Here is a 27,654-nt window from a genome sequence, read left to right as displayed (position 1 = left end):
GTTGGCGTAGTCTATCTTGACATGATGAGGCTGACGATTGTCGGCGTTTTGTGGGTCAAGGACAGGAATGGTAGGATTCTTTTCATTGACTAAAGGAGTAAGAAGCATTTCTTAATTATTGCGTTTACTTGTGGTTCTAGTGTTGGTGCATTGTCCATTAGGACTCCCAGGTTTTTGACTAGGTTTGATGGTTTGGGAACGGTTCCCGATTCTATCGGCCACGATATGTAGGTGGCGTTCTCTTGGTTTTTGGATATAATCATGATTCTGACTTTCCTGGGTTGATTTGTAGTTTGTTGGCGTTCATCCAGTCGTAGATTTCTTAGAGACATTCTCCTGGAGTTGAGTGTTCGTCTTGTGCATCTTCGATTTTGTAAATGATTTGAGTGTTCGTCTGCATAGTTGTAGCACGTAAGATTTTTTTTTGTTGAAGATGTTGATTAGTGGAGTCTGGTAGATGTTGACGTACAGTGATGATAGTGAGGATCCTTGTGGTACTCCACAGTCATTAACTTGTGGAGCAGATTTGAAGTGCTTTATTCAGACAGTTTGTGTTCTGTTTGCTAGGAATTATTTTATCCAGAGTAGTGATAAGTCAGTAATACCTATATCTTCTAAGCTCTTGATGAGGGTGTCGTGGCTTACTATGTTGAATGCTGCAGAGAGGTCGAGCTGAATCAGGGCAGAGGCTGTGTTGGAGTCAGCGTTTGGCTTTAGGTCATCTCAGATGGATAGGAGTATTGATTCTCTTCCTCTTGCGGGTCTGAAGCCGACTTGTGCTCGGTCCAGCACCTCATTTTTTCCTACGTGTTCTTGGTTTAGTTTATATACGTAGGTTTCTAGGAGTTTTGCTTGCTAAGGGATGTTTGAAATCTACATCTACCAAGTGTTGCGCTTTATCTGCAAGCTGTGTATGGAGATCCGTATTCAGCACGCACTCCAAGGTCTGTACATAGAGGCACTCCCCATCCTCTGCCATGAGGGGGGCAAGCCACAGGGCCCTGTCTCGTCTGCCTGCTAGACAGTGAATGGAGTGGGAATCACCTACGCTAGTCGCCCCCAAGATGCTGTCCACTTTGGGGACACCGGAACCTCATAAATGGACCACAAGTCCCAGCAACCCCAGTCCCTGTCAGGGAAGATGGCGGACCGCGAATGTTCAGCTGTATATTGGAGAAGGCAAATTCCAATCCGCCCAGGGACTGTGCCCAGTGAGCACATGGAATTTCCAGATGGCACCGAATTGACGAGGCCTAAATAAAGCTTCAGAATCTGCAACTCGGGATAATGAAATCATTTGACCTCGTAACCAATTAAACGCGGTTAATAATTGTGTAAAGAGCCATTTAGGGGCGAGATAGACCAGGGGTAATCCCAGGACCCAAGACGTGTGTATAAACTAGCCCGGGATTGTTCTTTCCCTTGGCAAAGGCACCCTTTGCCTCAGATGTGCATAAAGAGCGAGAGCATGTTCTGGAAGGGTGCAGATCGGGAGGAAGCAGACCTGCTACTCCCTGCTCCTTGGTGAAACAGACATACAGGGCAGAGACCACACCACGGACACGAGGCGGAGCCCACAATGGGTTCTGCTGCAGAAACTTGAAGTAAGTTGCAAGGCCTGAGGTCTGGGCTCTTAAGAGAGAAGCCTGATGGGGACTAATATTCACTGCCTGACGAGGACCCTGATGCAGTGGGTGGGGAGAAATGTGTGAGCGGTAGAGGGAAAGAAGCCCACCAACTCAAAGGCAAGGGAAGGAGCGAGTGCCCGGGCCTGTGAGAAAACATCCATTTACCTGCTAGTTCTGTCTAGCCCTCCGTATTGCCTCCTAGCTCTGTGTAGACTTCAGTGCCCAGCGTTGCTTTCCAGCACTGTCTAGCCCTCCCTATTGCCTCCTAGCTCTGTATAGACTTCAGTGCCCGGCGTTGCTTTCCAGCTCTGTCTAGCCCTCCGTATTGCCTCCTAGGTCTGTGTAGACTTCAGTGTCCATTGCTACTTTCTAGCTCTAGGCCACAGTATTCCTTCTAAGGTCTGTATAGACGCGTGTTATCTTTGCTTGCTAGTTCTGTCTAGGCCTCCATATTGTCTCCTGGCTCTATATAGACGTCTGTCAAAGGGAACCTTGCATCACAGCTGCTCATGGTTCGTGTGGTGTGTATGTGTATGTGTGTGTGTGTGTGTGTCTGAGTGTGTGTGTGAGAGAGAGAGAGAGAAATGGAAGCGTCCAACGCTGTTGCCTAGGCTGTACTAGGTGTGCGCGCAAGTGGGTGAATGATGAACGTTGTTTTGTTGCTCCCTGTACCAGTTGTGAGGGAAGTTCCCACTGCTGAGCACCAAGTAGTATGTGTGGATTGCAAGCTTGCTCCAGTGCTGCTCATGCTTTACAAAGTGGTGTGTGTGTGTGTGTGTGTGCTGGAAGCTTGCACTGATGCTGCTCATGCTTTACAAAGTGGTGTGTGTGTGTGTGTGCTGGAAGCTTGCACTGATGCTGCCCATGCAGTAGAAAGTGGTGTGTGTTTGCTGGAAGCTCACACTGATGATGTTCATGCTATAAAAGTGGTGTGTGTGGTTTGCAAGCTTGCACTGATGCTGCCCATGCATTACAAAGTGGTGTGCGTGTTTGTACAGCATGAACCGCATCAGTGTGAGCTTCCAGCAAAGTGGCATGTGTGCTGGAACCTAGCACTGATGCTGCTCATGCTGTACAGCATGGTGTGTGTGTGCGCTGGAAGTTCGCACTGATGCTACTCATGCTGTACAAAGTGGTGTGTGTGCATGCTGAAAGCTTGCACGAATGCTGCTCATGCTGTACAAAGTGGTGTGTGTGTGCTGGAAGCTCGCACTGATGCTACTCATGCTGTACAAAGTGGTGTGTGTGCACGCTGAAAGCTTGCACGAATGCTGCTCATGCTGTACAAAGTGGTGTGTGTGTGTGTGCTGGAAGGTCGCACCTGATGCTACTCATGCTGTACAAAGTGTCGTGTGTGTGTGCTGGATGCTCACACTGATGCTTCTCGTGCTGTACAAAGTGGGGTTTGTGTTCTGGAAGCTTGCACTGATGCTGCTCATGCTGTACAAAGTGGTGTGTGTGTGTGTGTGCTGAAAGCTCGCACTGATGTTGCTCATGCTGTACAAAGTGGTGTTTGTGTGTGCTGGCAGCTTGCACTGATGCTGCTCATGCTGTACAAGGTGGTGTTTGTGTGTGTGCTGGAAGCTTGCACGAATGCTGCTCAAGCTGTACAAAGTGATGTGTGTGTGCTGGAAGCTTGCACTGATGTTGCTCATGCTGTACAAAGTGGTGTGTGTTCTGGAAGCTCGCATTTATGCTGCTGACGCTGTACAAATTGGTGTGTGTATGCTGGAAGCTCACACTGATGCTGCTCACGTTGTACAAAGTGGTGTGTGCGCGCTGGAAGGTCGCATTCATGCTGTATACCGTGTGTGTGTGTGTGTGTGTGTGTGTGTGTGTGTGTGTGTGTGTGTGTGTGTGTGTGTGTGTGCGCGCGCGCTGGAAGCTTGCACCGATTCTGCTCATGCTGTACCAAGTGGTGTGTGCGTGTGTGCTGGAAGCTCGCACTGATGCTTCTCATGCTGTACAAAGTGGTGTGTGTGTGTGCTGGAAGCTCGCACTGATGCTACTCATGCTGTACAAAGTGGTGTGAGTGTGTGTGCTGGCAGCTTACAATGATGCTGCTCATGCTGTACAAAGTGGTGTGTGTGTGTGTGTGTGTGTGCTGGAAGCTTGCACTGATGCTGCTATGCTGCTCATGCTGTACAACGTGGTGTTTGTTGTGGAAGCTCGCACTGATGCTGCTCATGCTGTACAAAGTGGTGTGATTGTGTGTGCTGGCAGCTTACAATGATGCTGCTCATGCTGTACAAAGTGGTGTTTGTGTGTGTGTGCTGGAAGCTTGCACTGATGCTGCTCATGTTGTACAACGTAGTGAGTTTGTGCTGGAAGCTCGCACTGATGCTGCTCATGCTGTACAAAGTGGTGTGTGTGTGCTGGAAGCTTGCACTGATGCTGCTCATGTTGTACAAAGTAGTGAGTTTGTGCTGGAAGCTCGCACTGATGCTGCTCATGCTGTACAAAGTGGTGTTTGTGTGTGCTGGAAGCTTGCACTGATGTTGCTCAAGCTGTACAAAGAGGCGTGTGTGTGTGTGCGCTGGAAGCTTGCACTGATGCTTCTCATGCTGTCTGAAGTGGTGTGTGTGTGTGTGTGGTGGAAGCTCACACCGATGCTGCTCATGCTGTACAATGTGGGGTTTTTGTGCTGGAAGCTCGCACTGGGGCTGCTCATGCTGTACAAATTGGTGTGGTTGTATGCTGGAAGCTCACACTGATGCTGCTCATGCTTTACAAAGCGGGGGGTTGGCTGGAAGCTCGCTCTGATGCTTCTCATGCTGTACAAAGTGGTGTGTGTGTGTGCTGGAAGCTCGCACTGATGCTACTCGTGCTGTACAAAGTGGTGTGAGTGTGTGTGCTGGCAGCTTACAATGATGCTGCTCATGCTGTACAAAGTGGTGTGTGTGTGTGTGTGTGCTGGAAGCTTGCACTGATGCTGCTCATGCTGTAAAAAGTGATGTGTGTGTGCTGGAAGCTTGCGCTGATGCTGCTCATGCAGTACAAAGTGGCATTTGTGTGCTGGAAGCTTGCACTGATGCTGCTCATGCTGTACAAAGTGGTGTGTGTGCTGGAAGCTTGCACTGATGCTGCTCATGCGGTACAAAGTGGCATTTGTTTGCTGGAGGCTTGCACTGATGCTGCTCACGTTGTACAAAGTGGTGTGTGTGTGTGCGCGCTGGAAGGTCGCATTCATGCTGTATACTGTGTGTGTGTGTGTGTGCTGGAAGCTTGCACTGATGCTGCTCATGCTATACAAATTGGTGTGTGTGTGTTGCAAGCTTGCACTGATTCTGCCCATGCAGTACAAAGTGGTGTGTGTGTTTTCTGGAAGCTCGCACTGTTGCTGTTCGTGCTGTACAAAGTGGCTTGTGTGCTGGAAGCTTGCACTGATGCTGTACAAAGTGGTGTGTGTGTCTGTGCTGAAACCTCGCACTGATGCTGCTCATGCTGTACAGCGTGGTGTGTGTGCGCGCGCCGGAAGCTTGCACGGATGCTGCACATGCTGTACCAAGTGGTGTGTGTCCTGGAAATTCGCACTGATGCTACTCATGCTGTACAAAGTGGTGTGTGTGCGTGCTGGAAGCTTGCACGGATGCTGTACCAAGTGGTGCGTGTGTGTGCTGGAAACTCGCACTGATGCTGCTTGTGCTGTACAGCGTGGTGTGTGTGTGCTGGAAGTTCGCACGGATGCTGCTCTGCTGTACAATGTGGTGTTTGTGTGTGTGCTGGAAGTTCGCACTGATGCTACTCATGCTGTACAAAGTGGTGTGTGTTTGTGCTGGCAGCTCGCACTTATGCTGCTCATGCTGTACAAAGTGGTGTGTGTTCTGAAAGCTCGCACTTATGCTGCTCATGCTGTACAAAGTGGGGGAGGTGTGCTGGAAGCTCGCACTGATGCTGCTCATGCTGTACAACGTGGTGTGTGTGTGCAAGACGCTCGCAGTGATGCTTCTCATGCTATACAAAGTGGTGTGTGTGTGTGCTGGAAGGTCGCACTGATGCTGCTTATGCTGTACAAAGTGGGGTGTATGTGCAGGAAGCTTGCACTGATGTTGCACAAAGTAGTGAGTTTGTGCTCGAAGCTCGCACTGATGTTGCTCATGCTGTACAAAGTGGGGTTTGTGTGCTTGAAGCTCACACTGAGGCTGCTCATGCTGTACAAGGTGGTGTGTGTACAGCTGGAAGCTCTCACTGATGCTGCTCATGCGGGAGAAAGTGGGAGGGGTGATGGAAGCTCGCACAGATGCTGCTCATGCTGTACAACGTGTGTGTGCTGGAAGCTCACACTGATGCTGTTCATGCTGTACAAAGTGGTGTGTGTTCTGGAAGCTCACACTGATGCTATGCATGCTGTACAAAGTGGTGTGTGTGTGTGTGTGTGCACTGGAAGCTCGCACTGATGCTACTCATGCTGTACAAAGTTGTGTGTCTGTGCTGGAAGCTTACACTGATGCTGCTCATGTTGTACAAAGTGGCATGTGTGTGTCCTGGAAGCTCGCACTGATGCTGCTCAAGCTGTACAAAGTGGCATGTCTGTGTGCTGGAAACTCGCACTGATGCTGCTCATGCTGTACAAAGTGATGTGTGTGTGCTGGAAGCTTGCGCTGATGCTGCTCATGCGGTACAAAGTGGCATTTGTGTGCTGGAAGCTTGCACTGATGCTGCTCATGCTGTACAAAGTGGTGTGTGTGTGCTGGAAGCTTGCACTGATGCTGCTCATGCGGTACAAAGTGGCATTTGTGTGCTGGAGGCTTGCACTGATGCTGCTCACGTTGTACAAAGTGGTGTGTGTGTGTGCGCGCTGGAAGGTCGCATTCATGCTGTATACTGTGTGTGTGCTGGAAGCTTGCACTGATGCTGCTCATGCTATACAAATTGGTGTGTGTGTTGCAAGCTTGCACTGATTCTGCCCATGCAGTACAAAGTGGTGTGTGTGTTTTCTGGAAGCTCGCACTGTTGCTGTTCATGCTGTACAAAGTGGCATGTGTGCTGGAAGCTTGCACTGATGCTGTACAAAGTGGTGTGTGTGTCTGTGCTGTAACCTCGCACTGATGCTGCTCGTGCTGTACAGCGTTGTGTGTGTGTGTGTGTGTGTGCTGGAAGCTCGCACTGATGCTTATGCTCTACAAAGTGGGGTGTATGTGCAGGAAGCTTGCACTGATGTTGCACAAAGTAGTGAGTTTGTGCTTGAAGCTCGCACTGATGTTGCTCATGCTGTACAAAGTGGGGTTTGTGTGCTGGAAGCTCGCACTGAGGCTGCTCATGCTGTACAAACTGGTGTGTGTTCTGGAAGCTCGCACTGATGTTGCTCATGCTGTTCAAAGTGGGGGGGTGGTTTGCTGGAAGCTTGCGCTGATGCTGCTCATGCTGTACAAAGTGGTGTGTGTGTGTGCTGGAAGCTCGCACTGATGCTGCTCATGCTGTACAAAGTGGGGGGGTGGTTTGCTGGAAGCTTGCTCTGATGCTGCTCATGCTGTACAAAGTGGTGTGTGTACAGCTGGAAGCTCGCACTTATGCTGCTCATGCTGTATAAAGTGGTGTGTGTACAGCTGGAAGCTCGCACTGATGCTGCTCATGCTGTAGAAAGTGGGAGGGGTGATGGAAGCTCGCACTGATGCTGCTTATGCTGTACAAAGTGGTGTGTGTTCTGGAAGCTCGCACAGATGCTGCTCATGCTGTAGAACGTGGTGTGTGTGCTAGAAGCTAGCACTGATGCTGCTCATGCTGTACAAAGTAGGGGGGGTTTGCTGGAAGCGCGCACTGATGCTGCTCATGCTGTACAAAGTGGTGTGTGTGTGTGTGTGTGCTGGAAGTTCACACTGATGCTGCTCATGCTGTACAAAGTGGTGTGTGTTCTGGAAGCTCACACTGATGCTATTCATGCTGTACAAAGTGGTGTGTGTGTGTGTGTGTGTGTGTGCTGGATGCTCGCACTGATGCTACTCATGCTGTACAAAGTGGTGTGTCTGTGCTGGCAGCTTGCAATGATGCTGCTCATGCTGTACAAAGCGGTGTTTGTGTGTGTGTGTGCTGGAAGCTTGTACTGATGCTGCTCATTTTGTACAAAGTAGTGGGTTTGTGTTGGAAGCTCGCACTGATGTTGCTCAAGCTGTACAAAGTGGCATGTGTGTGTGTGCTGGAAGCTCGCACTGATGCTGCTCATGCTGTACAAAGTGGTGTGTGTGTGTGCGCTGGAAGCTTGCAATGATGCTGCTCATGCTATACAAATTGGTGTGTGTTGCCTGATTCTGCCCATGCTGTACAAAGTGGCATGTGTGCTGGAAGCTTGCACTGATGCTGTACAAAGTTGTGTGTGTGTCTGTGCTGTAACCTCGCATTGATGCTGCTCATGCTGTACAACGTGGTGTGTGTGTGCTGGAAGTTCGCACTGATGCTACTCGTGCTGTACAAAGTGGTGTGTGTGTGCTGGCAACTTGCAATGATGCTGCTCATGCTGTACAAAGTGGTGTGTGCTGGAAGCTCACACTTATGTTGCTCATGCTGTACAAAGTGGTGTGTGTGTGTGTGCTGGAAATTCGCACTGATGCTACTCATGCTGTACAAAGTGGTGTGCGTACGCGCTGGAAGCTCGCACTGATGCTGCTCATGCTGTACAAAGTGTGGTGTGTGTGTGTGTGTGCTAGAAGCTCGCACTGATGCTGCTCATGCTGTACAAAGTGGGGGGGTTTGCTGGAAGCTCGCACTGATGCTGCTCATGCTGTACAAAGTGGTGTGTGTACAGCTGGAAGCTCGCACTGATGCTGCTCATGCTGTAGAAAGTGGGAGGGGTGATGGAAGCTCGCACTGATGCTGCTCATGCTGTACAAAGTGGTGTGTGTTATGGAAGCTCGCACAGATGCTGCTCATGCTGTACAACGTGGTGTGTGTGCTGGAAGCTCGCACTGATGCTGCTCATGCTGTACAAAGTGGTGTGTGTACAGCTGGAAGCTTGCACTTATGCTGTTCATGCTGTACAAAGTGGTGTGTGTGTGTGTGTGTGTGTGCTGGAAGCTCACACTGATGCTGCTCATGGTGTGCAAAGTGAGAGGGGTGATGGAAGCTCGCACTGATGCTGCTCATGCTGTACAAAGTGGTGTGTGTTCTGGAAGCTCGCACTGATGCTACTCATGCTGTACAAAGTGGTGTGTGTGTGCTGGCAGCTTGCAATGATTCTGCTCATGCTGTACAAAGAGGCGTTTGTGTGTGTGTGTGTGTGTGTGTGCTGGAAGCTTGCACTGATGCTGCTCATGTTGTACAAAGTAGTGAGTTTGTGCTGGAAGCTCGCACTGATGCTGCTCATGCTGTACAAAGTGGTGTGTGTGTGCTGGAAGCTTGCACTGATGCTGTACAAAGTGGTGTGTCTGTGCTGTAACCTCGCACTGATGCTGCTCGTGCTGTACAGCGTGGTGTGTGTGTGTGTGTGTGTGTGTGCTGGAAGCTCGCACTGATGCTGCTTATGCTCTACAAAGTGGGGTGTATGTGCAGGAAGCTTGCACTGATGTTGCACAAAGTAGTGAGTTTGTGCTTGAAGCTCGCACTGATGTTGCTCATGCTGTACAAAGTGGGGTTTGTGTGCTGGAAGCTCGCACTGAGGCTGCTCATGCTGTACAAAGTGGTGTGTGTTCTGGAAGCTCGCACTGATGTTGCTCATGCTGTACAAAGTGGTGTGTGTGTGTGTGCTGGAAGCTCGCACTGATGCTGCTCATGCTGTACAAAGTGGGGGGGGGGTGGTTTGCTGGAAGCTTGCGCTGATGCTGCTCATGCTGTACAAAGTGGTGTGTGTACAGCTGGAAGCTTGCACTTATGCTGCTCATGCTGTATAAAGTGGTGTGTGTACAGCTGGAAGCTCGCACTGATGCTGCTCATGCTGTAGAAAGTGGGAGGGGTGATGGAAGCTCGCACTGATGCTGCTCATGCTGTACAAAGTGGTGTGTGTTCTGGAAGCTCGCACAGATGCTGCTCATGCTGTAGAACGTGGTGTGTGTGCTAGAAGCTAGCACTGATGCTGCTCATGCTGTACAAAGTGGGGGGGGGGGTTTGCTGGAAGCACGCACTGATGCTGCTCATGCTGTACAAAGTGGTGTGTGTGTGTGTGTGCTGGAAGTTCACACTGATGCTGCTCATGCTGTACAAAGTGGTGTGTGTTCTGGAAGCTCACACTGATGCTATTCATGCTGTACAAAGTGGTGTGTGTGTGTGTGTGTGTGTGTGCTGGATGCTCGCACTGATGCTACTCATGCTGTACAAAGTGGTGTGTCTGTGCTGGCAGCTTGCAATGATGCTGCTCATGCTGTACAAAGCGGTGTTTGTGTGTGTGCTGGAAGCTTGTACTGATGCTGCTCATGTTGTACAAAGTAATGGGTGTGTTGGAAGCTCGCACTGATGTTTGCTCAAGCTGTACAAAGTGGCGTGTGTGCTGGAAGCTTGCACTGATGCTGTACAAAGGTGTGTCTGTACTGTAGCCTCGCATTGATGCTGCTCATGCTGTACAGCGTGGTGTGTATGTGTGTGTGCTGGAAATTCGCACTGATGCTACTCATGCTGTACAAAGTGGTGTGTGTGTGCTGGAAACTCGCACTGATGCTGCTTGAGCTGTACAACGTGGTGTGTGTGTGTGTGTGTGCTGGAAGTTCGCACTGATGCTACTCGTGCTGTACAAAGTGGTGTGTGTGTGCTGGCAACATGCAATGATGCTGCTCATGCTGTACAAAGTGGTGTGTGCTGGAAGCTCGCACTGATGTTGCTCATGCTGTACAAAGTGGTGTGTGTGTGTGTGTGCTGGAAATTCGCACTGATGCTACTCATGCTGTACAAAGTGGTGTGTGTGCGTGCTGGAAGCTCGCACTGATGCTGCTCATGCTGTACAAAGTTGGGGGGGGTTTGCTGGAAGCTCGCACTGATGCTGCTCATGCTGTACAAAGTCGTGTGTGTACAGCTGGAAGCTCGCACTGATGCTGCTCATGCTGTAGAAAGTGGGAGGGGCGATGGAAGCTCGCACTGATGCTGCTCATGCTGTACAAAGTGGTGTGTGTTATGGAAGCTCGCACAGATGCTGCCCATGCTGTACAACGTGGTGTGTGTGCTGGAAGCTCGCACTGATGCTGCTCATGCTGTACACAGTGGGGGGGGTTTGCTGGAAGCACGCACTGATGCTGCTCATGCTGTACAAAGTGGTGTGTGTACAGCTGGAAGCTTGCACTTATGCTGCTCATGCTGTACAAAGTGGTGTGTGTGCTGGAAGCTCACACTGATGCTGCTCATGGTGTGCAAAGTGAGAGGGGTGATGGAAGCTCGCACTGATGCTGCTCATGCTGTACAAAGTGGTGTGTTTTCTGGAAGCTCGCACTGATGCTACTCATGCTGTACAAAGTGGTGTGTGTGTGCTGGCAGCTTGCAATGATTCTGCTCATGCTGTACAAAGAGGTGTTTGTGTGTGCTGGAAGCTTGCACTGATGCTGCTCATGTTGTACAAAGTAGTGAGTTTGTGCTGGAAGCTCGCACTGATGTTGCTCAAGCTGTACAAAGTGGCATGTGTGTGTGCTGGAAGCTCGCATTTATGCTGCTCATGCTGTACAAATTGGTGTGTGTGTGTGCTGGAAGCTCACACTGATGCTGCTCATGCTTTACAAAGAAGGGGGGTTGGTAGGAAGCTTGCTCTGATGCTGCTCATGCTGTACAAAGTGGTGTGTGTGATGGAAGCTTGCACTGATGCTGCTCATGCGGTACAAAGTGTCATTTGTGTTCTGGAAGCTTGCACTGATGCTGCTCATGCTGTACAAAGTGGTGTGTGTGTGTTGGAAGCTTGCACTGATGCTGCTCATGCGGTACAAAGTGGTGTGTGTGTGTGTGTGTTGGAAGCTTGCACTGATGCTGCTCATGCGGTACAAAGTGATGTGTGTGTGCTGGAAGCTTGCACTGATGCTGCTCATGCTGTACAAAGTGGCGTGTGTGTGTGCTTGAAGCTCGCACTGATGCTACTCATGCTGTGCAAAGTGGTGTGTGTGCGCTGGAAGCTCGCACTGATGCTGCTCATTTATTTATTTATTTACATTTATATAGCACGCAAGCAGCCCAGGGGCATTGAGGCACTGTTACTTGCAATAACTTAGTTACATGGTACAGGCATGGTAGCGATTGTTGACACATTATGAATGTTATAGGAAATCATACTGTTATTACAGATATTGCTTTTGGTCATATAGTACAGTATACATGAAAAGTATTCGTGCTGATGTGTTCTGGCCTTATGTGAAGAGGGTAGTCTTCAGCGTTTTGCGGAAGGTGGTGAGGGAGGCCTCACCACGGATAGTGGGTGGTAGGGCATTCCAGTGAGAGGGCGCAAGATAAGGGAAGCTGGATCTGCCCGCTTTTACTCTTTTTACTAGTGGCACAGAGAGCATGTTGGTGTACGGTGATCTGGTTGGCCTGGTAGTGGAGACGGGGTGGATCCTTTGAGAGAGGTATGCTGGAGCAGTGAGGTGAATGCACTTGTGGGTCAGTGTCAGGGCTTTGAATACGATCCTTTCCTTTATTGGGAGCCAGTGGGCTAGTTTTCTGGCTTCAGAGATGTGTTCTCTTTTAGCAATGCCTTGGGCTGCCCGGAGAGCATTGTTCTGTATTACTTGTAATCTATCTAAGTTTTTATTGGAGGTTCCTAGAAAGAGTACGTTCCAGTAGTCTAGCCTAGAGCCGGTGATGGTTCTGGCTATGTTGGTGTAGTTCTCTTTGGAGAGAAAGGGCCTGACTGCATTGATAAGTTTGGCGTGATATGCAGCTGCTGAGGCTATTGCGCTAACTTGTCTGTCCATGGATAGGCTGGAATCCAGATAGACTCCCAGAGTTTTGACAGAGTCGGAAACTGGAATTTTAATGGAATCAATGGTGAAGTGGCTGAATTGGGCATCTTGATTTTTTAGAGTGTCGGGAGAACCTACCAGGAGGAGTTCCGCCTTGTCAGATTTGAGGCATAGTCCGTTGTCTGCCATCCAGGCTTGGATGGTGTTGTAGAGGTTGTTGAGGGTCAGGGAGTCAGTGTTGTAGTTACCTGTGAGAGTGAGGAGGATCCGAGTGTCGTCCGCGTAGTTGGTGTAGGAGATGCCCATGGCGTCGAGGATGAAGAAGAGGGGGCGTGTAAAGATGTTGTATAGCGTGGGGGAGAGGTAGGAGCCTTGGGGCACCCCGCAGAGTATAATGGTAGGTGAAGCAGCGGCTAGGTCAGAGAATACTTGCATGGTTCTGTCTTGTAGGAAGGAGGTGATCCACGCTGTGGCTTCTGGGGAAAATTTTGCAGTGGAGGAAAGGTGATGGCATAGGACGCCATGATCCACGAGGTCGAAGGCCACTGATAGGTCGAGGAGTAGGAGAAGTGCTGGTTTACCCAAGTCTCTAGCATCGTCCATCTGGTTTTTCAGGTCAAGTAGGGCTGTTTCGGTCCAGTGTCTGGGGCGGAAGCCAGATTGGCAGAGTCCAAGGAGTTTGTTCTCTTCAATGAAGTGTTGAACCTGCAGGTAGGCTGCTTTGTCCAATATTTTGAGGAGGAAAGGGACAGTGGTGATGGGTCTGTAGTTGTTGGGGGAGGTGGGATCGAGCGTTGGCTTTTTCAGAAGAGGGCGGACCCAAGCTTCCTTGAGGGAGGCAGGGACTTTCCCTGTGGTAAAGGAGGCATTTACAAAGGCTGTTAGGAAGGGAGCTAGTGTATCCGTGCAGTCTTTGATAATGGAGGCTGGGCAGGCATCACCTTTGCAGTTAGAGGGTTTGATGTTCCTCATTATGTTGATGATGTCTTTTTCCTGAATGGGTTTGAAGGAGAAGGGTAGGGGGGGGATCAGGGGCAGGTGGTGGGACCGGGATGTGCTTGTTCGGTAGGGCTTGTTTAGTGGCTAGTATTTTGTTTTTGAGGAGGCTTAATTTGGTTTGCATGGCCTTTTGTATTTCGTCACACCAGTCTTTGTCTTTGGTGAAATTCTGAGGGGCGGGAGTGGGTGTCTCGAGCTCTCTGAAAATGGCGAATATTTCTTTAGTGCTAGATTGGGCTTCCGAGATTCTGGATTCAAAAGATTTGGCCTTAGCTTGGGTGATTGCCTTTTTGTATTTGGTGGAAAGGGCTTTAAAGATCATCTTATCTTTTTCAGAGTGGGATGTTTGCCACTGTGTGAGTGCGGCTTTTTTCTCGTTGCGGAGTGTGAGGAGGTCCGGCGTGAACCAAGAGTTGGAATGAGTAGTGGGTTTGGATTTGCGAGGTTTGACCGGGGCAATGACGTTGATGGCTGCTTTGATGGCAGTATCATAGGTTGATGCGAGTGTTTCAGGGTCTGAAGAAAAAGGTGGTCTGAAGGCTGGACCTTGGAGGAAGGGCAGTAGCCTCTCCTTAGTGAGCTGGCGGGAGCTTCTAGCGAGGCAGGGAGGGAGTGGTTGAGGTGAGGGGGCAGCAGGAGAGCTAGTGGTGAGGATGCTAAAGGTGATGATGTGGTGGTCAGACCATGGGGTGGGAGTGTTTCCTGTGATGATGAGTGGACAGTTGTGCTGTGCTATCCAGTCGAGTGTTCTGCCCTGGGTGTGAGTTGGGCTAAGTATGGTGTTCTTGTAACCTAGAGCCTTGAGGGCAGAGTCGAGGGATTTGGCTGCTACGTCCTTACTATCCCAGAGCCCTAGGTTGACATCCCCAAAGAGAATGGCTTTAGACTGTTTTTTGAGGTTGTCTGAGAGTTGGTGGATTAGAGAAGCTTGAAAGTCTCCTGTTGGGCCTGGTGGGCGGTAGACAGTGTGCACAGTAATTGTGCATTGGGGGGAGAGGGTTATTTGGAATTGGAGGTAGTCGCTGTTGTTGTTCAGGGATTTCTCTACCTTTCTGACAGGGAGGCCGTCTCTGGCGATGATTGCTACACCTCCACCTTTGGAGAGGCGGTCTTGTCTAGTAATGGAGTAACCAGGGGGCAGGGCGAGTGAGAGCGGAGGGCTGGAGGCCTCATGTAACCAAGTTTCTGAGATCATGAGTAGATCTAGGTCTTGGGAGGTTAGGAGGTCGTGGATGTCTAGAGCGTGGGCATTGATGGATCTAGCGTTAATCATGGCGCATTTCAGGTGGGGTTCAGTAGTGGCTGGGGGGGTTCATGATGAGAAAAGGTGGTGTGGAAGGGCTAGGTGCGCTGTGAGTGTTGGGGGAGATGCACATTACAGATTTTACACTGCGGGCTCATTTTCAGTGGTGGTGGACACATGTGGCATAGCTCATGCTGTACAAAGTGGTGTGTGTGTGTGCTGGAAGCTCGCACTGATGAGGCTCATGCTGTACAACGTAGTGTGTGTGCTGGAAGCCCGCACTGATGCTGCTTGTGCTGTACGAAGTGGTGTGTGCTGGAAGCTTGCACTGATGCTGCTCATGCTGTACAACGTGGTGTGTGTGCGCTGGATGCATGCACTGGTGCTGCTCATGTTTATAGAAAGTCGTGTGAGAGAGAGATGGAATTTTTTACCAGTGCATTCCACATCCGCTTTATCGAGCTGTGTGTTTTGGAAGATTGCCTTGCTACTGCCCATGCTGTACCCGTTCTGAGAAAAGCTTTCACTGATGCTAGAGGTGCAGTACCAAATAGTGTGCATGATGGAAACTTGAATAGGAGATGCCCAAACTGTACCAAATCGTGTGTGAGATCTAATTTTGCATTGCTGCTGTCTGTGCTGCACAAGTAGAGTGTGTGTGACGGAAGCTTGTACCTCTTCTGCCTGCGCAATGTGGTATGGAAGCTTGCACTGCCTTCGCCCTCCCAGTACCAAGTAGCATGTGCGAGGGAAGCTTGCATGCATGCAGCCCACGTTGCACCCAGTCGTGTGCGTTGAAAGCTTGCATTGCTGCTGCCCGTGCTGTGCCGGGAGCTTGCACCGCTGCTGTATGCAAGCGTGTGCGAGAGTTGGGTAAAGAGCAGGCCTTGCAGGATCCGGATGATGCGTGCGCCCTCTTGATGCTGCAATCAGCGCATGATGGAGCGTCCCCGGGACACGGGCCAGCATTTCATTAACTTCATAAAGCGCCCTCTCAGCAGTGCATGTGTTTTACATTCTGAATATTCAACCCGCGCCGGAATCCCGCTGGATAATCATCGGCGCGTTAGTGCGACCACCCTGGCTGTGTCTGGGCTGCCACTTCTGCCCTCGGGGGGCAGTCGGGCTGTAGTGACCAAACGGCATTACCCGCTGTTAACTGCCTCTGCGAAGTGAGTCAAAGTCCCTGTGAACTCGTCAGATGTTGTTGGTTAGCTGTGTATCTAGTGCCAACACCTGTGTCTCTGAGCAGCTTCGGCATGCTTTGGGCAGCGACGAGATGGAGAGGAAGGTTGAAAAGGAAGAGAAGAGAAGTGACGGAGGCGGCATAGCGCCTTACTGTCCCGGGGACTCCGGCAGAAAGAATACTGTGTTTAGTTGAGCAAACAGGAGAGGGATATCACTGCATCCAAGTGTAATGCGTGCAACATGGCCAAAGCAGTGCATAGTTCCTACCGCTGCAGTGATGGGAGTCTGCTTCTTTGCACCAAAGGGCCTGCAGAGCACCAGCGTCCACAGCTGGGTGATGCCAACCATGCTGTTAGCTGAGGGTGGGCATCAGTTCGTAGTTGAGTGATCTTCCCTGGGCCTAGAAGACTCCTTCGTGGCACCCATACATCACCATGAGGGTCTCTGTGGCCATTCTAACACACTACCGGCCCCTCCCTGCCCAAAACGCACACTATGGGATGTCTTTGAGCTAGCTCTGTGCTTTTAAGAGGATGCCAATTCTGTTTCTAAGCAGTTATCTGAAACGGTATGGCTTAATTGAAGCTGCAAACTAGCTCCTGGTGTAATGTCTTGGCCGAGTTGCCTACAGCCACTTCATTTATAACCAATATGTGTCCTTGTATCTGCTCCTTGCACTGAATGCCTGTTAAAAACAATCATTAGCAACACCAACCATTGTGGCTCTTGTCTATTTATCAATGGGCATTTGCTATGCACTGCTATAACATGCTCGGAGGAGCATGAATGAGACGCGGATACAGGGGATTCGTGGTTTTGGAGGAGTTTCTCTACCTAAAACCAAAACTAAGGGTCTGTCAATGTAGGAATGTACAAAGAAAAACCATCCTGTGTCTAAAGTACTATTCTGGCCCTCACATTCTAAAAATCAACTCTAAGGTGACAAGGGAAAATGTATTAGGCCTTTAGTAGTGTGTAAATGTTCAAAAAGGAAAATGTGTAACTCCAACACAAAAAGTTCCAGAAGGATAGAGTTTGTTATTTCAGAAGGTGGTTCCCTTCCCCTGGATTATTCTTCACTATGTTGTATATTCATGAAAATCAGTTCCTTAAATTTCTCTTGATCAACAACACAGCTGGTACACAAAATAAATTGTCTCTTTGTCTTTATCTTCTTAGGATACCTGGTGTACTCTCCTGCCAGGTTTTCTCTCATATGTTTCCACAACCTTTTCCTAGTCCTGATGTGCTCTTCTTGGTGCAATATATTTTACACACTGTTCAGCTTGACCATGCCTGGTATATTCTCCTGCCAGGGCTTTTCATACATGATCGCACTTGTAACCTGTATCTGCCCAACACACACTCGTGCCAGGGCTTTTCATGCACATCTATTCTTGTGACTTGAATTTGCCTAGTATACTCTCCTTCCTGGGCTTTTCTTATGTAGGCTCTGTGTACACTTCCAAACTTGAGTCTCTTTTATATTTGCTGTATCTTGTATTGTATCTGCCTGGCATAATATCCCGCCAGGGCTTCACTTATATGTATATTGCATACACCCACAAACTTGGAAAACTCTACTATACTGGTTCGGTTCTCCCCTTCGAAGCAATGCTCACTTGCTTGTTCCCTTTCATGTGCTCCTTTAATAATTATTTGGGTTTGGAATGGCTGCTAATATACTCCGGTGTCCCCGCTTCCGCTGGATGGACTCACTGGCTCTTGCTGGCATATTATGTTTCTCCCACGGCAAGCCAGTGCCGGTCGTTGGGCGTTTCCCTCCTTCTCGCCGCCTCGGCTTCTCTGCCTCTTGCGGTTCCTGCTGGGCTCTTCTGTGTCATTTCAGGCGTCAATAAGGTGGAGGCTGCCTTCTAACACCTGCAAATGCCCAGAAGCCTTCCTTTTGCTTCTGGCATTCCTGCAGCATGTTCTCTCTCGCGGTCAGCTTCCCTTCTCCTTGTAGACGAGCCGGTTGGCTCCACTGAACACTCTCCAGCCCCACGGTCTCTTGGTCAAACTGAGCAGAGCAGCATTCTCCCACCAGCAGCACGCCTCTGTCGGCAGCTTTGCCGGCTTAAATTTCCCTGCCGCAGGTATGTGCTTATAACAGCTAGAGGGCTGCTTGTGCCCTTGGCCTCCATTGATCTGCATTACTCAGCCCATCCTCCTCATCACAGTATGCTTGTAGTTATGGGAATGGAAGTCAGTTCTTGATGATTTGCATGTAAAGTCTGGGTAAGTGTTCCCAATGATATTTAAGGGCAAGTCAGTTCTGGATGACTTGTAGGGGGTGTCTGAGAAGGTGTTTTCATGAGACTTAAATGGCAAGTCCGATTTTTGACGGCTTGGCGTACAGATCTTGTGAAAATGGTTCAGTAATCGGTACCCTTCCAAGATGGATGAGGGGGAGGTAAGACAATATGCCATTAAGGCATTGGGCATGGATGGGTTATCCTCAAAAGAAAAAGGGTGATACTGTGTCTTGTCCGATGATGCCATGATACTCTCAGGGAGGCTGTCTCCTCTCATGTGATCCTCCCTCATATAGCCACCCTCAGGGTCAGGATCAGTTAGCGGCTGATGTTCCCCTGGCCACATGGGGAGAGGTCACTGCCGGGAAAGGAGTGAACTTAACCAGCACGCCTTCTCTGGTTCCCAGAGTGAGAATAAAGGCACAATTGCCCTTGAATGGAGGAGGCAAGGAAGCGGTGCACAGAGGCGAGCCCCCAACGTGAAGAAGTCACTGAGGGGTGGGGCCGCGCTTCACAGCGAAGTTGGCTGGAACGCAGAACGAGAACGGAGGAGGAAGGAGATGTCGTCGGCGAAGCAGAGAACTGGCCGGAGTAGGAGAAACCAAGGCCAAGCAGAGATGTCCTTTTCTGGGGGCATTCACCACAGGAAAGCTGTAGTGGGCCCAAGGCCCAAGAAACTTCGCTGAATGCACAGGAGCAACAAGTCCTCCGCTTGCAGCGAAGAAAACGAACAGCAGAGAAACGCTGTGATGAGCAGACCGCGACGCATGTTTGTGTCAACAAGAGAAGAGCCAAAAATCGTGGAGAATGCTGCTGCTGTTGCGTAGACACCATCTCACTCGAGCAGACACGACGGTGAAGAAGGTACCTGGGTTGCTCATAGTGAAGAGAGGCAGGCAGAACAGGGAACGAAAGGAGAAGGAATAATCTCCTTGAATGGATTTATTTTTGTATTTATAGCAGCGCACAAAACACTTGGGCATCTAGATGCTAGTTACAGTAATTGCAAAGTGAGATCATGCAAAGTGCAAGACCACGCATAAGGGTTTGAACATGCAGGGTGGATCTTGAAAAGCAAATCTGGCAGGGCCACGCCTCATGCTATGGGGGGGGGGGTACAGGAGGTGTACAAAAATGCATGGAAGACCAGATAAAGTAGGTGTATAGTCTGGCAAAGCCACGCCTCGTGTAGCGAGTTCTACTTCAGATGTGCAATAGGTATAGTAGGTGGGTTACAGGCTTAATACAATACAGGTGCAGCGCGGTGCAGATAATGAATCAGTGGGTTACAGAAATAATGCAGTTCCAGGTACAGCACGAGGCTGGACAGTCGTCGTAGGTGAATTACAGATGAGCATCATAAGCAGCACAAAGCTAGCCAGAGTTCAGTAGATTGGAGACATGATGCAGAGCTGGGGCAGCGCGAGGCTGATGGGTCATAGTGCGTGGGTTACAGGTGAAAGTCGGAAGCGGCGCAATCGTGAACCAGCAAGATGGCGGCTCTAGGCTGCATGACACTGCTAAGAAGAGTAAAAGTGTTTGAGACTTGCCTACGCGGCAAGTAAGGAGCAGTAAATGGATATGGTGGTGTGGTGCTATGGGGAGGGCAGGGATTGCAGACCATGAAGGGGTGGCAGGACCCAGAGGAGGTGAGAGTTGTGACTCGCCCACCACATGTGCATTGGACTACAGCTCGGGACCCGGTGTGCGGAGGAAAGGTGGAGTCTCCACCGGAGCTTCATTGCAGAGGAGAGAGAAGTGTTTTGGCACCGGCTGGCATGGCTGTGCACGGACAGGCACAGACAGGCGCCTGCCATGTCTAGATGCCTTTCCTATTGTCCTTTGCCGGTAGCACCTCCTGGCTAGGTGGTGATGCCGGAGGTAACGTTGGGGCTGGCCAGTGATACAGGCCTGGAGGCAGGGCTTTGCAGTAGACTTCAGGTCCTGTTGAGGCGAGTCTCCCACGGCGGCGACCATCTTGCGGTGAAACGAAGGCTCCATGGGAATAAGGAGCTGGGCTTCAGGCAGACCTCCCACAGGGTTGTTGATGTGATACTCCTGTGAATTAAGGCACGGACAGGCTTCTGCATTGTCCGGATGCCTTTGCTGGTGTCCTTTGCCGGCAGCGTCTCCCGGCTAGGTGGTTATGACAGAGGTAACGTTGGGCCTGGGCAATGATGCAGGCCTGGAGGGGGGCAAATACACAACAGGGACATAATAGCCCAAAGAGGAAGAAGGAAATGAGTAACAGTAAGGGCCACTTGAACTTCAGAAAACAGAGTATTGAAAATTGCCAAACGGCTGATAGAACATCGGGGTCAGGAAAACCAAGGAGGCTAGAGGGGCCCCATAACAAAAGTGAAATACAAAGGCAAGAGAAACCCAGAGAGGAACACACTGCGGATGCACCCAAGTGGTATAGAGGGACACCTAGGACAGTGGATCTTTTTCGGAACTTCAGATTTTTTGTTGTAAAGTGGAAAGACTCTTTTTGTTCAACTTTGACAAGACCACAGATAAACCATGACTCTGAAGCCAGGAGGGGCCGAAGGCAGGATACTCTGCCCTACTTTGTGTTTTCTTTAAGTGGGAGGGCCAGTTTAGAAGCTAGGTTTGGACAGAGGACACTTTTGTTATTTTGACTACTGACGAGCACCGTAGTATACTTTGATAGGAAGGGAACCCCCGTCCCTTCAAGTTTTCTTTAAGTTTAACACATTGGGCCTCATTAGGACCCTGGCGGAGAGGGTGTTACGCCAGCGTAGTGCATGGCGTACCTCTCCGCCATACTACGAGTTCCCGTAGCGCCATGGCGGCCTTTTCCGCCTGGTTTTACCAGGCGGAGAAAACCATGGCGCTACGGGACCTCGTTGTTAATTACGCCACCGTATTTTACGGTGGCGTAATTAACTCCTTCCCCACTCCCATTATACCCTATGGGGCAAAAATGGGAATGGGGAAGGGCAGAATGGGGATTGGGGATTTACCGCTCCGCCGAGGTCGGAATGGGGCGGTAAATCCGCCAACCCCCATGGCGCTATCGGCGGCTTTCCGCCATGCTTCGCGGTGCATTTAGCACCGCGAAGTCCGCCTGGGTCGTAATGAGGCCCATTCTGTAAAAATCCAGTCTTCTGGTCCGAGTCCTCCTTCTGGCTTACCACACTAAACAAAAGCCAATGCAATTGGCTTTGCCAGTGCTTGATTTAATCCCCCCCCCAATTCCCTCCTGCCCAATAATGCAGTAATTACTTCTGGGGCCAGGACAGAGCTCTGACCCCCTCTTTGCTCCGTGTGACTGCCCTTCTGCAGAACACATTGGGCCTCATCACGGGTCCGGTGGTAACCGTGCCAGTGCTACCGGCAGGTTGCCGACGGACCCGTAATGATTTACCGGCGCCTGACTTTCCGGTAACACCGGGGGATTACAACTCTGGCGGACTGGAAAGTCAGGCGCTGGTAAATTGTAAGTCCCCATTCCCATAGGACTCTGGGAGTGGGGGCCACGGAAGCACCGGCACCGCTAATATTCTAGGAGTGGGTGCCGTTCCGCCCGGCAGGACGGCTCCTGCCCGCAGAGTTGTAATGTGCCGGTCCGGAAACAAGGGTGCTGATAAGCTTACCGGCACCGTTGTTTCAAGGCCGGCAGGCACAGAGTGAGCCCCAATGTCTCATTTATCTAGTGCAAATCGTGGGGGCACACAGTACCAGCATGTGGGTAAATATGCAGTTGGTAAACTTGCGTAGTCTCAGGTGGCAATCGCTGGGGTCAACTCCCCCTAAACCCACTCTGTATATAGGCTCTCCTCCCGTCCTATAAGGGGGGGGGGGCTACGTGCTGCATCTCACACTTGCATGTCTCCTTGTCTCTGCTTTCACACAGTAGAACGCACAGTGCTTGCTGGTCACACTTGCTTAAGGTTCATTTGAATGTATGTAGCTCTTCCGCCAAAGCGCTGTACAGAGAAATAAAATAAGCTAACAAAAATTTGGCAACAAAGGCAAACCCTGTGCTGCTGCATTTTTCCTGGCAGGCAACAGCTAAAAGGGGAGTGGGACAGAGCGCAAGAGAGGGCGTTCCAGTGTTTAGGGGTCAAAGGAAGAAAATAAGCAAAAGGGGCGAGAGTCCTAGCTGTCGGGCAGTGGGCTCTCGGGGGAAGAGAGAGGTTGTGGCCTAGTGGCTAAGTTTCCCTCCCTGTCCTGGATACAGAGGTCCCTGGCTTCAATCGCCTCTCCAACCACGATGTGATTGTGGGCATGGTAACTCGTCAACACTGGGAGCACCCTGAAACTTGCTGCACTAGCGAGGGTGCTCCTTTAAGCCTGTTCGCTCCCTACACTCTTTATGTTGCTCACAGGTTTACTAGCAGCGCAGATGTTTGAGTGGGTACCCCTTGGAACATGTTGTGCGCAGTGCACCTAGGCATGCATCGCTTCTCTTGCTCTTGACCTGCACATATAGACGTGCAGTGCTCTAATGCATGCACCATTTCTCTTGCTCTTAACCTGCGCATACATACATGCGTGCAGTGCTCCTAGGCATGCATGGCTTCTCTTGCCCTGCACATATACGCGAGCAGTGCTCCTATGCATGCGTGGCTTCTCTTGACCTGCAAACACATGCATGCAGTGCTCCTAGGCATGCATTGCTTCTCTTGCTCTTGACCTGCGCATACATGCGTGCAGTGCTCCTAGGCATGCATGGCTTCTCTTGACCTGCACATGCACAGTGCTCCTAGGCATGCACCGCTTCTCTTGCTCTTGACATGCACATACAGGCACGCAGAGCTCCTAGGCTTGCACCGCTTCTCTTGCTCTTGGCATGCACATACACGTGCACCGCTTCTCTTGCTTTTGACCTGTACATATATGCGCACAGTGCTCCTAGGCATGCATCGCTTCTGTTGCTCTTGACCTGCACATTCAAGCACACAGGGCTTCTATGCATGCATGGCTTCTCTTGACCTGCACATACACGAGCGCAGTGCTCCTGTGCATGCATGGCTTCTCTTGCTCTTGACCTGCATACTCACACATGCAGTGCTCCTATGCATGCATGGCTTCTCTTGCTCTTGACCTGCACATATAGACGTGCAGTGCTCCTAGGCATGCATTGCTTCTCTTGCTCTTGACCTGCGCATACATGCGTGCAGTGCTCCTAGGCATGCATGGCTTCTCTTGACCTGCACATGCACAGTGCTCCTAGGCATGCACCGCTTCTCTTGCTCTTGACATGCACATACAGGCACGCAGAGCTCCTAGGCATGCACCGCTTCTCTTGCTCTTGACATGCACATACAGGCTCGCAGAGCTCCTCGGCATGCACCGCTTCTCTTGCTCTTGGCATGCACATACACGTGCACCGCTTCTCTTGCTTTTGACCTGCATATTCACACATGCAGTGCTCCTATGCATGCATGGCTTCTCTTGCTTTTGACCTGCACATACACGCGAGCAGTGCTCCTAGGCATGCTGCTCCTAGGCATACATTGTTTCTCTTGCTCTTGACTGCACATATATGCGTGCAGTGCTCCTAGGCATGCCGCTCCTAGGCCTGCATTGTTTGTCTTGCTTTTGATCTTTACATATATGCACGCAGTGCTGCTAGGCATGCATTTCTTCTCTTGCTCTTGACCTGAACATGCGCGCAGTGCTCCTGGGCATGCATGGCTTCTCTTATTCTTGACCAGCACATACACGCACGCAGTACTCCTAGGCATGCATGGGTTCTCTTGACCTGCACATGCATGCGCGCAGTGCTCCTATGCATGCATTGCTTTGCTTGCTCTTGGCCTGCACCTTCACGTGCGCAGTTCTCCTAGGCATGCATGGCTTCTCTTGCTCTTGACCTGCACATACACGCGCGCAGCGCTCCTATGCATGCATGGCTTCTCTTGACCTGCACATACACGCGTATGGCGCTCCTATGCATGCATTGCTTCTCTTGCTCTTGACCTGCACATACACGCGCGCAGTGCTCCTAGGCATGCATGGCTTCTCTTGACCTGCACATACACGCGCATGGCGCTCCTATGCATGCATTGCTTCTCTTGCTCTTGACCTGCACATACACGTGCGCAGTGCTGCTAGGCATGCATGGCTTCTCTTGACTTGCACGCATGGCTTCTCTTGACCTGCACATACACGCGCATAGCGCTCCTATGCATGCATTGCTTCTCTTGCTTTTGACCTGCACATACACGCGCAGTGCTCCTAGGCATGCATGGCTTCTCTTGACTTGCACAAATGCAGCGCTCCTAGGCATGCACAGCTTCTCTTGCTCTTGTGCACATACACGCTTTGCCTCTGTGCACCTTTGAGGCCCTCTCGTCGCTCTCAGTGACCTGTTTCTCTTGCTTTCTTCACAGGTCTGGCAAGAAAGCGACAGATGAAGTTGAAGAGTAAGTATCTCCAACGCCCCCGCAGCGCTGGTCTCGCCCTCATGAGAAGACATGGGGCATTGCCCTTCTCTCCCCTGGGGTGTTCACCTCCCTCCCACGACCTGTGGTGTGCCTCTCCACCCTCGTGCCTCATCCCAAGCCTGGGGCACTGCGCTTTACTTCCTCACCTTCCTACCTCCCTACTAAAGTATGTAGGGATTCCCTTCTTCAGGGGGGGGGGCGTGATGGAAGACCTCACTTCTAAGAGATGGCGACTCCACTTGTTCTAATTATTCCACCCGGGGCTCGGTGTGGCAATGCCTGGGCTCAGAGGCTGGGTGTGGAGAGGAGGGTGATCGGAGGCTAGGTGTGGGGGACTAGGATGCTGAGGTGCTGGGTGTGGAGGAGGGGACTCAGAGGCTAGGTGAGGGGGACTAGGGTGCTGAGATGCTGGGTGTGGAGGGGAGGGGGCTCAGAGGCTGGGTGATCGGAGGCTAGGTGAGAGGGAAGAGGTGCTGAGATGCTGGGTGTGGAGGGGACTCAGAGGCTGGGTGTGGAGATGAGGGTGATCGGAGGCTAGGTGTGGGGGACTAGGATGCTGAGATGCTGGGTGTGGAGGAGGGGGCTCAGAGGCTGGTGTGGAGATGAGGGGGGCTCAGAGGCTAGGCGAGGGGGAAGAGGTGCTAAGATTCTGGGTGTGGAGGAGTGGGCTCAGGCTGGGTGTGGAGACGAGGGTGATCGGAGGCTAGGTTTAGGGGAAGAGGGTACCAATAAGGGGGGGGGGCATGGATAGGAGCGGGCTCAGAGGTAGGATGGGGTGGCGACTCCACTTGTTCTAATTATTTCACCCGGGGCTCGGTGTGGCAATGCCTGGGCTCAGAGGCTGGGTGTGGAGATGAGGGTGATCGGAGGCTAGGTGTGGGGGACTAGGATGCTGAGATGCTGGGTGTGGAGAGGAGGGGGCTCAGAGGCTAGGTGAGGGGGACTAGGGTGCTGAGATTCTGGGTGTGGAGAGGAGGCGGGGGCTCAGAGGCTGGGTGTGGATATGAGGGTAATCGGAGGCTAGGTGTGGGGGAACTAGGGTGCTGAGATGCTGGGTGTGGAGAGTAGGGGGGCTCAGAGGCTGGGTGTGGAGATGAGGGGGCTCTGAGGCTGGGTGTGGAGATGAGTGATCGGAGGCTAGGTGAGGGGGGAGAGGTGCAGAGATGCTGGGTGTGGAGGAGGGGGCTCAGAGGCTGGTGTGGAGATGAGGGGGGCTCAGAGGCTAGGCGAGGGGGAAGAGGTGCTAAGATTCTGGGTGTGGAGGAGGGGGCTCAGGCTGGGTGTGGAGACGAGGGTGATCGGAGGCTAGGTTTAGGGGAAGAGGGTACCAAGAAGGGGGGGGGGCATGGATAGGAGCGGGCTCAGAGGTAGGATGGGGTGGAGGTGGTCGGAGGCCTAGTTTGTGTATGGTGTGCAGTGGCTTGGTCTACGTAGGGGCTGAGGGTTTTCAGCCCCACCCCCAAAAAATCCCGAAGCCTGACAGGCTTGAATAAAGGCATGCCGAGTCCTGCGCTGTGTGTGTGCAGCCCGGGCCTTGTTTCTCGTTGACTCTTTAGTGATGTATTTCGTGTGGATGCCGAGTGAGCAATGAATGCCATGGGAAGCCATGTGCCCCTCGCAGTGAAATGCCAACCAGCCGAGCAAGCGCGTGCTGGCTTATCATTGTATAAAAGGTTTAGCCCCCGCCAGATCCGGTGGCCCTCCTGCTAACTTCGCATTCAAAAGCAGCATTGCCAGCCAAGCGTTCAGTCTTAAACTGAAAACCACCAATTACATGCACTGGCGTCGTTTATTGTGGGAATGCAACATAGGTTCACATCCTGCATACACGTATGAGAAGATGTGGCGTTCTCACACATGTATAAACCAGGAAGTGATTAAAGACCTCTCAAATGAGCCCTTTTTAGAGGGAGGCGATGGGTCAGGGCTTTCACCCCCTCCCCCCGCCCCCCCCCTTACAGCCTGCGCCCACCTTGATTAATCATTCTAGGTGCAGGCAGCTTTTAATGACCAACACTGAGGTATCCGCCTGCAATCTGTTCCCCCCCCATCCACCTCCTCCTCAGACAGAAGGGCACGAGGAAACTCTGCATCTGCCCCAGAAGGGCAACCATGTGTTGCCTGCCCATCTAGGATAGAACACACCCAGACCTCTGCAGCAGGTGCACCAACCAAGTGGACTACTTTACAGAGACTATTAAAACGCTCCGTTGTCTGGGGTTTTCTTCTTACGGGTAGGAGGACACAAGTAAGGGTTGCTCATGAGAAATGGAATTCTGGAACGGAAAGCGGAGATAAAGGAGCAAAGGGTGAAAGGCTTGGAATTAATCATAACCGGTGTCCTTGCACGGGGCAATCCTTCAGTGCAATCATTTTTTGTCAGCTTTTCAGTCTTGGTCCTGCCACCAGTGGGGTCAATCCAGTCCAAACTGATGAGCCGTGCCCCTCGGCAAACCCAGCCATGTTTGGGCATCGTGTTCTAGCGGCTGGCTGGTGGCAAGAGCGCCAGCCTGGTCGGCACGCAATGAAGGTGACGAGGGGAGAGCACGGCGAATGGAGGAGGCACCCCGATAACCGGGGCAGGGGCCTTCCTCCTTTACGCTCTCTTCCCCCTCCCCCACAGGGGCAGGGGAGAGGGCGGCAAAGGAGCCAGAAAAAAGGGCGCCAAGAGCCCAGGAAAGCCCGCGAAGGGCAACAAAGGAAGGGGGCGGGGCTTGGGGCATAAAGACGGCGGGCGCCCGGCACAGGATCACTTGCAGCTCTCCCAGCAGCCGGGCGCCCGCCAAGAGTGGAGGACTTCTTTTTCCCACCCTCCCACCCTACAGCTATGGCGGAGCCTGGACGTCGTTGTCGCAGGATGGACAGGCGGGTTGTGGCAACCTAATATAAGACAAAGACTCCGAATGAGCCATTGCTAAACCGGAAGGGGCTTCGCCCATTCTAGACAGCGCCTCCTGGGAGCCTAAACGGCGGGGGTGTCTGGCGGTAGCAATTGGGGCTCAACTTCCCCCCAACAAACGGCGCTCCCCCAGTCCGCAAAGACCTGCATGGGCAGGCGGTTTCTCAGACTCGAGTGCCTTGGGGGAGTTGTGCCTGCAATCAATATGGAGGAAAAAGGGGGAAGCAGGA

At 51.5% G+C, this 27,654-nt stretch overlaps 1 protein-coding gene across 4 annotated transcripts in view; it reads left to right on the top strand.

The window, feature by feature from the left end:
* The window catches only part of IFT43 (intraflagellar transport 43), a 580,365-nt gene that overhangs the window by 510,539 nt on the left and 42,172 nt on the right, over positions 1-27,654 (top strand). For all 4 annotated transcript variants that reach the window (XM_069638039.1, XM_069638038.1, XM_069638037.1 and 1 more), the window contains one exon: positions 24,472-24,504. In XM_069638039.1, the coding sequence (XP_069494140.1) occupies positions 24,472-24,504 (33 nt within the window). The remainder of the gene's footprint in view (positions 1-24,471; positions 24,505-27,654) is intronic.

This window comes from Ambystoma mexicanum, chromosome 14 (assembly GCF_040938575.1).
Source record: "Ambystoma mexicanum isolate Mex_15411 chromosome 14, UKY_AmexF1_1, whole genome shotgun sequence".
Lineage (NCBI taxonomy): Eukaryota > Metazoa > Chordata > Amphibia > Caudata > Ambystomatidae > Ambystoma > Ambystoma mexicanum.
The sequence above is the reverse complement of the archived record's forward strand: the minus strand, read 5'-3'. Positions and strand labels throughout refer to the sequence as shown.